Source organism: Barbus barbus (genome assembly GCF_936440315.1).
Source record: "Barbus barbus genome assembly, chromosome: 39".
Taxonomy (NCBI): domain Eukaryota; kingdom Metazoa; phylum Chordata; class Actinopteri; order Cypriniformes; family Cyprinidae; genus Barbus; species Barbus barbus.
Genome location: NC_136717.1, coordinates 6809694 through 6824881, shown reverse-complemented (window position 1 = coordinate 6824881; position 15188 = coordinate 6809694). Strand labels below are relative to the sequence as shown.

Sequence of the window (15188 nt, the reverse complement as noted above, 5' to 3'; positions counted from 1 at the left end):
TGAATGTATGCTAATTTAGCACAGAAGCCAGAAATACATTTTATGAAAAGAGAAAATTTTAACAGAGATTATATTAAAACCCTTTGCAAGTGATGACAATACATTCCATTGTCTATAAAAAATGTGCATCTCGTTCATAAGTGTAAATAAAAAGCTTATTGAGCATGATGAAAGAATCTGCAACATATAGGGAATGCTTATATTTATCTTTTATTAATGCTTTTATCTTAGTAACCCTTTTATAAACTGTGGTGCTAATGGTTTTACCTGGTTATTTAAATTCTTAAACCAAATATGAATATGTGCGCGCGCAGTGTGTGTGTTTGTGCGCGTGTGTATAAATAATAAATACATACATAAATTAAGCAACCAAGTTGGGGTAGGAACTTTCTCTCCACACACAATTAATTTCAGCGAAATGGTTCGCTTTAATGATTCAGTTCATTTGTGTGACGCGGGGATTTGCATCTTCTTATTATATCCTTATACAGTCGAGTGATACGCCAACGCTTTGCGAATCAGTTCGTTCAAAAGAATCTGTTCAACAGAGCCGAGTCGCCTGGTCATCACTCCAGTACTTACGCTCAGCGCGCACACATGCATTTACCAGAGTGATGGGAGGATGTTTGGATTATAGTACACATCTTTATCCGCAGCAGAGGAAAATAATCCAGCGGCAAAGAAAACGAGTGTGGATATACGAGGGGCTTTTTGTTTTGAATTCTACAGGTCTTTTATTAATGAATATTTAATGGCTTGGAAATGGAGATAGCTTTGGTGAGCTTTGACAAGCGGGGTGATGGAGGCAGTGATGGAGAACCCTACCAAAACCAAAATTCCCTGGTTCATCCACGCTTGGTCCACAACAAAGAACTATTCTCGAGAAGTCCACAACAGAGCTCATGGAAAATGAACGACATGAACAACACAATGATGGGCTCCACGGAGAATACGGTGGATTATTACAGTCCCCATTTGTTTGATGAGGACATTCTGGACATGGAGATGGACCATGAGAACAACGAACGAGTTCTTATCAATATCGCCGGACTGCGGTTCGAGACACAGTTGGGCACTCTGAACCAGTTTCCCGACACTTTGCTGGGAGACCCGGACAAGAGAATAAAGTATTTTGACCCCCTCAGGAACGAGTATTTCTTTGATCGCAATAGACCGAGTTTTGACGGAATTCTTTATTTCTATCAGTCTGGCGGGAAAATCCGACGACCTGTTAATGTATCAATCGACGTGTTTGCCGACGAAATCCGCTTTTATCAGCTGGGGGAAGACGCAATGGACCGCTTCCGTGAGGATGAGGGCTATATCAAAGAAGAAGAGAAACCGTTGCCACAGAATGAGTTTCAGAAACAGGTATGGCTCATCTTTGAGTACCCTGAAAGCTCTAGTCCCGCTCGAGGCATTGCTATTGTCTCCGTCATAGTCATAACCATCTCCATCATAACATTCTGTCTGGAAACTTTACCCGAGTTTCGCGACGAGCGAGAGCTTCCAGTGACTAGTCGCGCTGTCAATGGTACTCAAGAGCGTTCATCCCTCACCTTCAGCGACCCGTTTTTCATCATTGAAACCACCTGCGTGATTTGGTTCACCTTTGAGCTCTTTGTGCGCTTCTTCGCCTGTCCTAGTAAGTCTGAATTCTCCAAAACCATCATGAACATCATTGACATCACGTCTATCATGCCTTACTTCATCACCTTGGGCACAGAGCTGGTGGAGCAGCAGGGCCAGGAGCACAATAATGGCCAGCAGGCCATGTCACTGGCCATACTGAGGGTCATTCGTTTGGTTCGGGTGTTTCGCATATTTAAGCTCTCTAGACACTCCAAGGGGCTTCAGATCTTGGGCCAGACTCTAAAAGCCAGCATGCGAGAGCTGGGCCTCTTGATCTTCTTTCTCTTCATTGGTGTCATATTATTCTCCAGTGCTGTTTTCTTTGCTGAGGCAGATGAACCCGAGTCTCACTTCTCCAGCATCCCAGATGCCTTTTGGTGGGCTGTGGTGACCATGACAACAGTTGGATATGGTGACATGAGACCAATAACTGTGGGGGGGAAAATTGTGGGCTCGCTGTGTGCCATCGCAGGGGTGTTGACCATTGCATTACCGGTGCCTGTGATTGTGTCTAACTTCAACTATTTCTACCACAGAGAAACTGACCAAGATCAGGCGTCTCTCAGAGAAGAGCCTAATAATGGTGGCCCTTCAAACTCATGTGATGAACTTCATGGGTTGAGGAAATCATCAACCTCTAATTCAAAAGATGGAGAGCACAATGAAGAAACAAACATTCCAGTTGAGAAGACTAACATGAAAGCTAACAGCAGGATGGATATTAAACGCTCCCTTTATACGTTTTGCTTGGATGCTAGAGAAACTGACCTCTAGTTTACCCATCACTACCCCATTGCACTACCGGTGCCCGTCATTGTTTCCAACTTAAACTATTTCTATCTCAGGAAGACTGACCAGGAGTAGGCATCTCTCAGAGAAGAGCATAGTGGTGGCCTTTCCAACCCATGTGTTGAAGAAATCTTCAAATGCAAGAGATGGAGTGTGGAAGAAACATGTTTGAGAAGACCAACATTATAAACTGGATATTAAATGCTCCCAAGAAACAGAAACTTCTAGGCCATCCATATCCATAAGTTAATGCACCCAAATTCTGTATGATCCAAGGATCATCGCACTGTTAAAATCCTGGAAAGTTGCAGTTATTTTTTTAAAGCACATTTTAATCTGTTAATCTCCTGGGCATCAGCAGCTTTTAAGCATTACTTTCATAATTTCTTATTCAGAAACACACAAAATAATGCTAAAAAAAACAATTATGTAAAATATTAAGAACTGCTGTAATGCTTGGATGACAGGCCTTAACTCTTTCACAACCTCTTATGTTGTTCGTTGCCCAGTGATTCAAGTGAAAAGCCAAAATAGGTTTTCTTCTTTTAAAACATACTACTTAAAAAGAAATGTACATATTTTTGTAAAATAATTGTTTGGTCTTTATGATCTCAATCAACACCACTTTTGTAGTTAGTTTAAAATACTGTTTATGTGTCATTTGTGGCTATCAGTATTTTATAGCAATATTTTTTCACTCTCGAATTTAAAACTCAATGGCGTCTGAAATCTAGGAAGCACTTCAAGGAAAAGGACTTGTTTGCTTATGAATTCACAACGATAAAGCCTTGTCGACTCTAAATCACATCACAGAGCTTTCCTGAAGTTTAATGCAAAATGAATTCAAGCAGAAATGTGTACAGGAGAAGGAAACCTTAACAAAAGACTGAACCATGATGGTCTACTGAAGCCAGAGGATAACTTTAAGGTCAGTCTCCATTTTAATTATTCACTGTTTGATTCATTTGCTTTCAGTGCTTTTTTTTTTTTTTAATTTCCGAGTTTGAAATTTTGTTTGTTATACTCAATTGTAACCACAATCACTGTACATTATACATTTATACATATATACATTTGTGTTCATGATTGCTCATTTAACCATTATAGACACAACTAATTTTATTAACTGTTAACCCACAGTTGCATCATATTATTACATCTAAATGAACTGTTGGAATTATTGAATTATTCAAGTCAGAAAGAACCTAAACTCTAAAAACTAAAGTTTTAAAGTGATTAGGTATTCACGTGCATGTGCTCTGTCTTTGTTGGATATGCATTACATTACTAAAATTAATTAGTGTGTATTCATATTTATGTTGAGCTGTCAAAAGATATATAGTGGCGAAAATACCAGCCACTGAATTTGTGAGTTCATTTCCTTTATTAAAACTGTATGAGCCTGTATGCAAGTTCTAGAAGGAGAATGAGTTGGTATTAGGTGCCAGGAATCAGAAAATAGGTGTGTGTTTGAAGCAGGGGCGATCATGGACAATGTTGTGCTATGAGGAGTGACATATCCTGTTTCACAGAGGATTAGATATGCCCGTTATAGGTTATATCACATAACCTTCGAGAAAGTGTGAGTGTGTGTACTGCATACTTGTTTTGGTTGCTTAGATACATAAGACAGCTGCAACTATACAGTGGGTAATGTAGGTCAGGACTGACAAGAATAAACACTTTGATAGCAATAAAACATCGTAAGCACATCAAAATGTCATGTTGTTAGATATGTGACTGCAAGAAGATGTTCATCTGTGAGGTTACAAACACTCTCACTGAACTGAGCTCTTTATACAATAGTGTTTTCGTTAATTACACAGTAAAATGTGAAAGTTGTTGTAGCAGAGCCCGCGTTTAGACCCCTTGGCTTTTCGTCCATATCTACAGTATTAGCTTAGAAGTCATCTACTCCCTCTATCGACTTCCTGTTTCGAAAGAAAACATTCACAGAAAAAAAACAACCTGCAATGTCATTTCTTGTTACTCTTAATCATCATTTTTTGACGTAGTCGAGTTTATTTAGTCATATTAAATATTTATGATATAATAATAGAAAATAAAATTTTATGTAAATGTTCCCTGACATATCACATTTATGTTATTATACAAAACATTGTTTGGTGTGTAATTTTTATTGCACAGTCTCTTAGCCAAATTTCAACAGATATACCACAAGTTGCGTGCGGATCAGTGCAGATGCAGATCAATCACTTCACACTCAAGTGATTGCCTGAATATTCCAAATATCATGAGACCAATATAAAACACTTATTGGTCTACAGATTTTAGAAAACAAACCACATTAGGTCCTCATATGCTTGTGAGTTTTGAGTTTGCTTGTCCGAATGTCGTGCTGTAGATGAGTGAGATGACATGGTAAGCTGATGAAAAGCAATCATCTTTAAGCTCTTGAAAGTGCCTCGTGATGGCAAACATGTCACAACTGTCTGTTTTTGATGTGTGCTAGCTAATCATGTTATGTTTGGTCAGTCTTGAGAGGACAGTCTAAGCTCGTCACATCTTTGGCATCCTTAGACCCTCCTCTTCAATCAAATATAACATGATTAGCATGATGGTTAGGCTGCAAATGGGGACAAATGTGACCAGGGCCTGTATTCACAAAACATCTTAAGACTAAAAGTAGCTCATAAGTCAACGGTTTAGGAGAAAATCTTAAAAATAATGGGCATGTCAGTCCTAAATTTAGGACTCCTAAATTTTTGCTCTAAGAGTATTTCACAAAGTGTTTTAGCACTAAAACTAGCTCCTAAATCTGTGAAATGTTAGGAGTAGTGAAGAGGAGTCCTAAGCAATCTGTCTCAGAATGTAAACATTTTAGTTTATGAGTTTTGAAAAAGGTATCGCCTTTGGTTTTGGAGGTTATCCCTTCTCCAAAGTGTTCCTTGATTTCATTAATCAGTTGGGCAAGAAATAACAGCTCTTCTTGCATCCAGTTTGTTTTTCTTTTTCGTTTGCATGTCTTACTCATGCATATTAATGAATATTAAATCAGCCATGATTATTATCTTGCATTTTAAAATCTTTATTTGAATGTGGCAATTAACATTTTTATTTTTAAATCTTTATTTGAATATGGCAACATAATATCGTGCTCTATGATATTTCTATGAATAAATCTCTGACAGAGACTATCAGCCAATCACTGTGTGCATAGTTAGTAAACATGCTGACATCATCCGCAGCAACAAGGTCAACCTTACTCTTAGCTTAAGACTTCTCTCTATTGCTTAGTAAAAGTTTGTCTCAGCAGCTTTGTGAATAGTTTTTAAGAGAAAACTCTTATCTAAAAATTTTACTGCTATTTTTAGGAGAACTGTTAGTGGTAAGATAAAATGTTTTGTGAATACGGGCCCAGGACCAGTGGTTCAAAGCAGGATTCACTGCTACACTACAAAAACAGCACAAACCTTTGCCATTATAGAGAGATGAATAACATATTGTATTCTGGCATAACTTTTTTTTTTCTTTCTTTTTTCTTTTTTTTACAAAAAAGTTTGAATGTAATGGATTGCAGAGCACTCAGGCATTTACAGGTCTCAATCAGTAAACACCAAATTAAACAGACATACTATAGTAGGTTTAGGTTTAGCTCATCCATAACATAATTGAGTGCTGCAGTGATGATGTATTGTTGTAGACCAACCAGGAAGTTAGCATCATCCTTGTTCCCTCAACAAAAACCCAATTTTTCCAATGGCAAGGGGTTTTTCTTGATGTGTGATATGTCGTAGAATGATTGAATGAATTATTCATAAATTCATTCATTCATATATATATGGTTACACTTTATTTCGATAATCCACTTTAGACATTCTACTAACTATAAGTAACTTTGTAACTACCTGTCAACTACATGCCAACTAATTCTCATTCATTTGCAAATACGTCTACTAACTCTCAGTTTGGTAGGTTTAGGGTTAGTAGAATAAGTTGATATATACTTGCAAAGTTTCTCATAGTCAGTATGTTGTATGTTGTGGATCCATCAAAATAAAGTGTAAGAAGATATTAAGCAGACAGTCTACTAATACTCTAATGACTGCTAGTTGACACGTAGTTGTAAAGTTACTTACTGTTAGTAGAATTTCTAAAGTTGACTATCAAAATAAAGTGTTATATATATATATATATAAAACTTATTTTTGCAAAGTGCTTTGAGCTAAGATAAAGTTTAGATAGTTTAATAATTAAATTAAGTACATTGATAAAAATGGATAGTCAGTAATTTTTTTAATACACTGAATCTAAATGTCTGTGCAGTTCATTACATTTCATAGCATCACTGTAGGATTATAATGAGAATATTAGTAGAGCATTTAACGCAAGCGTTTATTTACATATATTTAATAATAGATTAATATTTACTAAATTAATAGATTTTTATATTTTCTAAGGCAAGCATGGGTGGTGTTTGCATGTCCAGTGCTCAGTAAAATGATGTTAGGGTTTTACGAATAGTTTTGAAAGAGTTGTCAAATTGTTGTTATGGTGTTCTTAATGTTTTAGCATGTTGTTCTGGGTGGTTTAGCTTGAACGTTTTAAGCCACTTCATTTACTCAAGTATAAAGCCCCGTTCAAACCAAGCACGATAACGATATAGTTCTAAAAATCGTTCTCAGTATTAAAGAATAGCAGCGTCCACACCACAACTATAACGATAAAGGCACAGAGAAACGATATCGTTGGAATCACTTGCAGAATTTTTTTTTTTCCAGCTCATGAACGATAAAAACACTGACAGCCAATCAGAATCCATCCTGCTGTACCATACTCGAGAATTTAAAGGGGCAGACACACATGTGCTTAGAATAAACAGATGATATTGTTCGCTGGTGTGGACGCTAATATAGTTATCTTTATCGTTATCATGCTTGGTGTGAACGGGGCTTAACTCCTTTTTTATCTGAAGGTAATGTCTCAGTGTTGAAATGCCTCAAGGATAGAAAATTGTCATCCTGGCTGAGTTTTCTGGTGTGATATCAGCATAAATTGGTCATTTTTGCTCAATTCACAGCCAAACATCTCTCTCTCTCTCTCTCTCTCTCTCTCTCTCTCTCTCTCTCTCTCATAGTCTGTTCAGTCAAATACAGCAGTGAAAGTGTGATTTCAGCACCACAGACAGCTCCATAAATTCTAGCACAGCTTGTAAAAGTACACAATTCATTTAATAAAAGGATCATTTTGAATGGTGGACAGTCATCGTATGACAGATGAAAATGGCATTAGTCAGGCTTTATCTAAGCCTTAACCTCTTGCCATTTTCATATGAATCAGTAGCTTAACTGATTTGTCCAGGTGAAATACTCTTTATGACCCACAGTACTGTGTGTAACAGTAGAGCATCCTGTAGTTTTTTTGCAGCTCAATGGACTGCAACTATGGAATAATGTTGATTTAACTGAAAATAGATACATTTTAAAGGCAAAAATCGCAGTTGGAGTAGTCCACCTTCCAATAAAATAATTAAATTAAATTAAATAAATTTACTCACCTTCATGTCACTTGTGTGGAACACAAAGGGATTTTTTTTCTGTACAATGAAAGTGAAGGGTGACCATGGCTGTCAAGTGAGATTTCTGTGAATAAGTAAAGCGTTGTCTTAAATTTCAGTAGATTCCTCACACACAACTATTATTTGAGTTAAGATGTCTAGTAATAAAGTACACGTACTACACGTCATACAGACTACTTTTAAATCTCTCCTGAGAGTCTGCTTTTGTGTTTCATAAGTAAAAAGTCAAACGTATTTGAAATGACTTGAGGGCAAGTGATGACAAAATTTTTGGGTGTAGTATTTTAAAACGTGTTAAAAAGTATAGCGTTCATTCACTTAGAACCATCCACATTTTTTATTTTATTTTATTTGATTTATTACTGAGGAACAAGGTGAAGTTATGCTACAAATGCTGTGAATAAAGCTCAACTTGTATTGAACAAAGAATAACCTTTTAATCTTCCAGAGGTTAGCAAATGTTTGAATCCCAAAAGAACAATGTAACTTCATTTTAAGAAATGCAGAAATATCTATTTTATTAGACAGAATTGACAAGCAGTGTGATTCTCATCTCCCTCTCACGTCAGTATTTTCACAGGAAGTGTCACATGCAGTGAAGCTGGCAGGATAAATCAGGTTCAATCTGGCAGAAATGCGCTGCTAAACTACAGCCTACAAAAACTGTGAAGACGGTTAAAAGCTGTTATAGAGTTATGGGTAAATCACTAACCCATTTGACTTGTGAAATTTAAATTGAGCAAATTTTCATATAAGGAAAAATAGATATTCAAACTAAAATCTTTCTATGCACACAGTATTTAAAACTTACATGGCCATGTCAAACATGGCTCAGCTGGGAACACAAATAAAATTAGATCTACTCATATTTTAGTTTTCATGAACATTAGAAGTATTTTTTGTTATTGCGAGTTTAAGACCTTTATGCAAAAACCGTCTTCTCCTGTAAAATAAGATGCTTTTACTTTAAAATAGTACTTTAATTTTAAAAATACTTGTTGCAAGCATACTCTTTTAATGCACAACAGAAGTAAATTGCATTGCCGTTATTTACAATGAATAAATTACAAATGTTTTATTTTAATTTAATTTGTTACCTGTGTGATTGCATTTAGTGTAGAATTAAAGCCATTGGTTGTGTTGTTGTTAGGGTTTGTGTTAGAGACAGATAGCTTATCCTGACATGACTGTGACTGTGTTATCTTGTCTTTCTAATAAAAAAAAAGGCTCGAAGCAACAGAACCATTCTGGGTCTCTTATATAAGCGGCCCTTCATCTCTGACCGCTGCTCACAGAGAGTAAATGGGCTTTCAATTAGACAAGAAAAAAGAGTGTCTTAAAAGGCAAGGAAAAGTGATATAGAAGGGAGCGGATTTAAGCTCATGAGCTGAGTGAAAGTGGATTAAAATATATCACTTCAAAAATATCTTTGACATTTTCCTTCTGGTTTTCATTTTGTTTTAAGACAGACTAAATTTAGCCAACTGTATTCTCATTTTATTATGCTCCTCTACACTCTCAGAAAAAAGTAACAAAATCTGTCACTGGAACAGCACCCTTTCATGTAACATTTAGGTACTAATTTGTACCTTTAAGGTACTTTTAGGGCTAAATAAGGTTGAACAAAGGTTGACCTTTTGAAACGGTACAGCCCCAGTGACAGCTTTTGTACCTTTTCTTTCTGAAAGTGTACACATTTGCATAATACAAAATAACAAGGACAAACAAACATACATACAACAGCCAATAAAAGTCCATTTGTAAGACCAGGTGTGTGTGTGTGTGTGCATCTAGGTGTGGGGGTGGAAGCATATCAACATAAGAGTTTCTATAAAAGTATAATAGAGGGGGCTGGCGGACAAGGAAAAGGGTGAATGATAATGATTGCAGTTATCGTAGAGTCAGGGATGGGCACTTTGGGCAGTATTTCAAATACATGTATTTAAAATACGTATTTGATATACAAAATACTATTTTGTATTTAAATACCTCTGAAAAAACAAACAAATGTATTTTGTATTTAAATACATTTAATCTTAGTATTTTTTGTATTTTCAAAATACATTGGAGTTATTGACATGTCAGAGCAATAAAGAATGTATTTTGTGTATTTTCAAAATGCAAAATACTGTATTTGTATTTATATACATTTTCTCATAAAGTATTTTGTATTTTTATTTTAAATACATTTTGATGTATTTGTGCCCATCTCTCCGTATAGTTAGCAGCAGTAATACTAATACTATTACCACTACTACCACTAATAATAAAAATAATACTAGCCATAGTAATATTAAATTAGTATATTGTCTCTGGTCCCCCCGTGTCCATGGCCCAATTTAGTCCACAGCTCCCAACACGGCACAGCTGGGTGCCAGGTATAGAAGTGGTTAATCACTGTTTTCAAAACTTTTGACTTCTGCATTATATTGCATTTCTTATTAAAACTAAATATTCAATATGAGCAAAATACATGCAAATTTAATATCATATTCATTGTGTTTTTGTTTAAATGATTGTGTTCTTAATTGTGCAGTTTTTAATGGTGTGAAGTATTCAGAATATTTTTTTCAAAATAAGTGATAGCAGATTTTTATTTTATGGACCACTTTTTGGACTGTATTATTTAAAGACTCTGTAGTTGATTTGAAATTCTCTAAGGTTAAGGTTTCTCATCCTGTTTGGTGTTTCCTGGTTAAGAAATTTGAATTCAGAAATGCCTTGAAATGTCATTCGATTTTATTAACAGAATCTGAGAGTGTTGATTTGTCATAATTCATTTTATGATTTCAAAATGTTTGTCAGTAAAAACAATAGTTATTTAGTAGAAAAATTACCTTAGTGTACATCTTGATTTTTTTTATTTGTCCCATTCCTGACAACAACAAAACAATGGGATTACGGTTCAATGCTACTGACGATTTTGAATGTTAATCTCTTTATTTGTGTAGTTTCTCTGTCCCTGTGCACATGGTCGTCTAAATCAGTTTGATAAGGTCAAAGGTCAGGGCTGGGACCTCTGAGATGCCAGGTAATATATTCATTTAGCAGACATGTTTATCCGAAGTGAATTAAACTCAAAATATACTTCCGCCATTCATGTTTCACTGTGGCCCATGCATTGTCCATGTGATTTAAAAAGAGTCTGCAGACACATGCATGCAGCCCAATTTGATGATGACGCAATGGGAATGTTTCTGTGTGATTGTGTCTGAATCACACCAATCTCAGTGGTGTAATGTCTCCCTGTGATGTGTGGTGGTGCACCACAAAAGCTATATAGGATACCCTGAACCCTTCAGTAAGCACTCTATGTTTGTGTGCTATTGTGTGTCCCATAGGATTTAGCTTTGTATTTTGGCAAGTAGGGATCGGGGCCAATCAAGCTTTTTTTAACTGATCAGTATCGACACTCCTCAGCCCGATCCTTTTTTTACATCAGCTGTAATGCCGGTGATGTGCAGAAGGTGGCAGTATTCGCCTTCCAGTAGATGTGTCAACCGACATTAAAAGGAAAAGAAGACGCTCAAATGTGTGTGTTCAGCCGCCATTAAAACCAAAAGAACTATTGAGGTCTGTTCTAGCATGTCACACACGTTTGAACTTTTGTGTTCAGTGTATTTGATGTACACTTTTGTAAGGATCACTCATTCATTTATCGTTTACTTTTATCTGTCATCAGACTATCTGAGATATCGTTATTATAATGCGTAGCTATGGGTTGCATCTTGCTTCGGATTTGATTGATGGACTGGTGTGACAGCGAGCTTCAAGATTTCTAACCATATCTCCACTTTTTACCTTTATGTTGCAATTATTCTGCTTATTGCATAAAATACAAGACATTTACATCAGTATACACACACACACACAATACATTTACTCTCAGCACAACTCTGTATACATTGGATTGATTTTAATAATGTTAATGTACTTCAATTGTGCATAAAACACTAGGAATGTACAAGTATCAGATCAGGACTCTGTATCGGCATATACTCAATATTCAATGACTCGGATCGGATTGGGGGCACAAAAAACTGATCGGGACATCCCTTCCTGCCTGTGCTACATCAAGTTGAGGACACATGATCATTGTGTTCACTTTCTTGGGAGCGGACCACGCATGGTCAGCTCTGGAGGGTGCTGGCTCTGTGCATTGTGAAAGTCTTCCGATGAGGATACCCTCCCTTTGAAGGCCTGATGCCCTGCTTTTCCTCCTAACACAGACAGTTCTGTCATTGAGATTGGTTTCAGTAGGCCAGAAATCAAGCAACGGCGTTCCAGAGGTTCATCCCTTGTAGAACCCAGGTCCTGGGGGCTGCTGCCAGCTCTTTGTACTGCCAACAGCAGAAGGAGAGTATTGCTCTTTGAGACTCCTCGTCCGAAGTATTATCAGGGAAGATGGATCTGAGGGCCCTCATTCTTTCTAAGAAGGCTATGGGAAAGAGTTTCTGATGCCAGAGCACTCGGGACTCTGAGGGCAGGCCCCTCCAGGGGGAAGTGGTCCACAACAATTCTGTTCCTTTAAGGAATCAGTCTGCATAGTACTCAGGAAGCACCAGAGGTCAGTCAGAATGATTTCCTTGATAGCCAATGATTTCTCTTCGGTCAAATGTATCACCATAGGGCCTGCAGACTGTAGAGAGGGGGTACAAAAGTAGTATCTCAACCCTTTCGCTTCAGTGGGGTGCTGTCTGTGATGGTCAGCCTCAAGAAGGCTCAGGTGCTGGAGCAAGAAGTTTGGTTCCTCTTCTCAAGAGAGGCTGTGTTTTTTTTGTTTTTTTTACAACCCTTACTTTGTATGTTCCAAAGAAGGATGGGGGTAGGGCTGCAAGATATATTGTTTCAGCGTCGATATCGCGATGTGCGCACCCACAATAGTCACATCGCAGGATGTGCGATGTTTAGTATACTGATCGCTATATTATACTGCAACAGCTAAACTCTACACTGGATGCGACAAAGTGGGTGTTGCAAATCACTTGAACTTTGTGTCAGTACATCATAAAGACAACGAGGCATCAGTTTACTGTCAGTGATTTGTCGTGTCGTGCCACGTTGCGTCACATCCAGTGTAGACAGCATATTTTGTTGTCCGGTGTAGACACGGTGAGAGCCATGCAGATGGACGTGAACACTGAATTCCGTTCACTTCCGCGTCTAATTATGCGTGAAATGACAGATAAGTGATGCATGTCTCTGCAGGTATCCTTGTAAACACAGTGGCTTATGGCTTAGAAAGCAAAAGGAACATTACACTGCTGTGAACCTATACTGTCATACATCCGTTTTCTTTCTCAGTTATTTACCTTCTGTGTCATGAATGTTAATCAAACAACAAAACACAGAGAAAAATCACTTTAACACAGATTTATTGGATTTAATTTATACAGTGAAGACTATGCAGTGTTATTTTACATTTGATTATTCAATTTCTGTACCTGAATACTGTTAGACTTACCTGAAAAATATGAAGCACTGTTTATTTCATTTGGATCTTTGTTCTATTATATTTATCTGCTTGTAATTTGTTTAATTTCATTGTTGATTTACTCACCTAAAATCACCTCAATCATTGATTATATTTTTCCAAATAGAGCTATTCAAGTCATCTGGTGATTTTTTTTTTTTTGTCATATTGCAATATATATCGCACTAAAACAAAATATCGCAATGTGAATTTTTTCCAAAATCATGTTATCAAGTTCAAGTTAGGCCAAACCAGTTTCACAGACTGGGACTCATGGCAGCTGTGTTAGCTATGGCAGACATATATAAATTACCAGGGAGCTCTGGGGCACCTTATTTGCAGACTTGCACACCAGATCTTCATATGGGCTCAGGGAAAACAGGAGCTGAGGCCTGGGAGACTGTCCTACTGTCCGCTCTGGTTCTCCCTAACACAGGCATGGCCAAAGCTATGTGTGCATGCATTTCCCTTTAGCGAGCAATCACGATTTATAACCCCCAGCCGGAGATTTGGAGGCTGTGGGTTTGACCCCTAAAGGGGACCAGCTCCTTAACTTTGGTCTCTGAGGTGGATGAATGAGCTCTAGGGCTCCCTCCACAAGGAAACTATACAACCCTAAAGTGGAGTTTTCACTTTATGACGCAGAGAATGCAAATTGGACTTACTCAGTGTAAGCAATGATATATATCCGACCCCACGAGATCGAGGGAAGTTAGTCAGGGACAGACCAACTTATTTTAAGTGGAACACAGCCATATTCTTCTTTATTAAAAATTGTGTCTGTAAATCTCAAGAGACTTCAGATAAATTATTTTTTTAATGCTGGACATGATTAGGCAATAGTAAAAGCACAACAATAATAGTCTTAAGAAACCAAACTTAAGAATTTTGAATAATTTTGCTTTAATTGTATATGGTGATAAGCTATCTTTTACACATTCATGATTCTTATGATCCCACATTCTCTTTTTATTCAAGAAGGTCATGACCCAGTACATTCAGTTTTTTATGAATGAAATGTCTTGTTCTGTGCCGCTTCAAGTTGGGTTTAGCAAATGGTTCAATTAAAGAGGTGTATTTGTTCAGTACGTTCAAACAATGAAATGTTCTTTCATCATATGCTGTATGTTCATGTTTAGTCAGTCTTTGAAAGCATCATACATTTTAAAACACATGCACTGTGCATCCATATAAAACAAGCTCATGTATCATATATCCTTTCCTTCTAAGGTGCATGCATACTTTTTGGCATCCAGGCGTCTGGACCTTGCAGGGTCATAATCCATTCTTGACATAACAACACAAGTACCTCATGAGCCGCAGACACACTTGAATTATTCAGGGAAACTGAGCTCAGCTGCTTACAGAAACAAATGAGTGTGTTTGATCAAGGAATCTGATATGCTGATCTAGATTACTTAACAAGACACTGATATTCAACATCAAATGTGATGATTTATAATTTTCACTATAAGAAAATTACTTATTTTTTATATCAAATGCATGATGTACTGGATATATAAGTGGAAGCAGCATATAAAAGCTGAAAGACTAGTGAAGCGAGTGTTGTGTCTTTATCAGGTTAAATGACGGTGTAATCATTCCCAGAGGCAATGAGGGGGATGAGGAAAACAAATTCCTATTTGGGTCAGTTTAATACCCAGGAGGTTACTTTTTCAGCTATTTAGGTTACTTGTTTGATCAGGAATGAGTATATATTATAATAGCAATAATTATTGTTGTAACTATTATTGG

General features: G+C 37.0%; 1 protein-coding gene across 1 annotated transcript; it reads left to right on the top strand.

Moving 5' to 3' along the window:
• Nucleotides 1–753: 753 nt before the first annotated feature.
• On the top strand, nucleotides 754–2406 carry LOC306858922 (potassium voltage-gated channel subfamily A member 5-like; the record flags this gene model as incomplete). Its single annotated transcript, XM_079399728.1, has 1 exon — nucleotides 754–2406. Exon 1 carries the CDS (start codon nucleotides 763–765, stop codon nucleotides 2404–2406), a length of 1644 nt encoding a protein of 547 aa, XP_079255854.1. The 5' UTR covers nucleotides 754–762.
• Between the last annotated feature and the right edge of the window lie 12782 nt (nucleotides 2407–15188).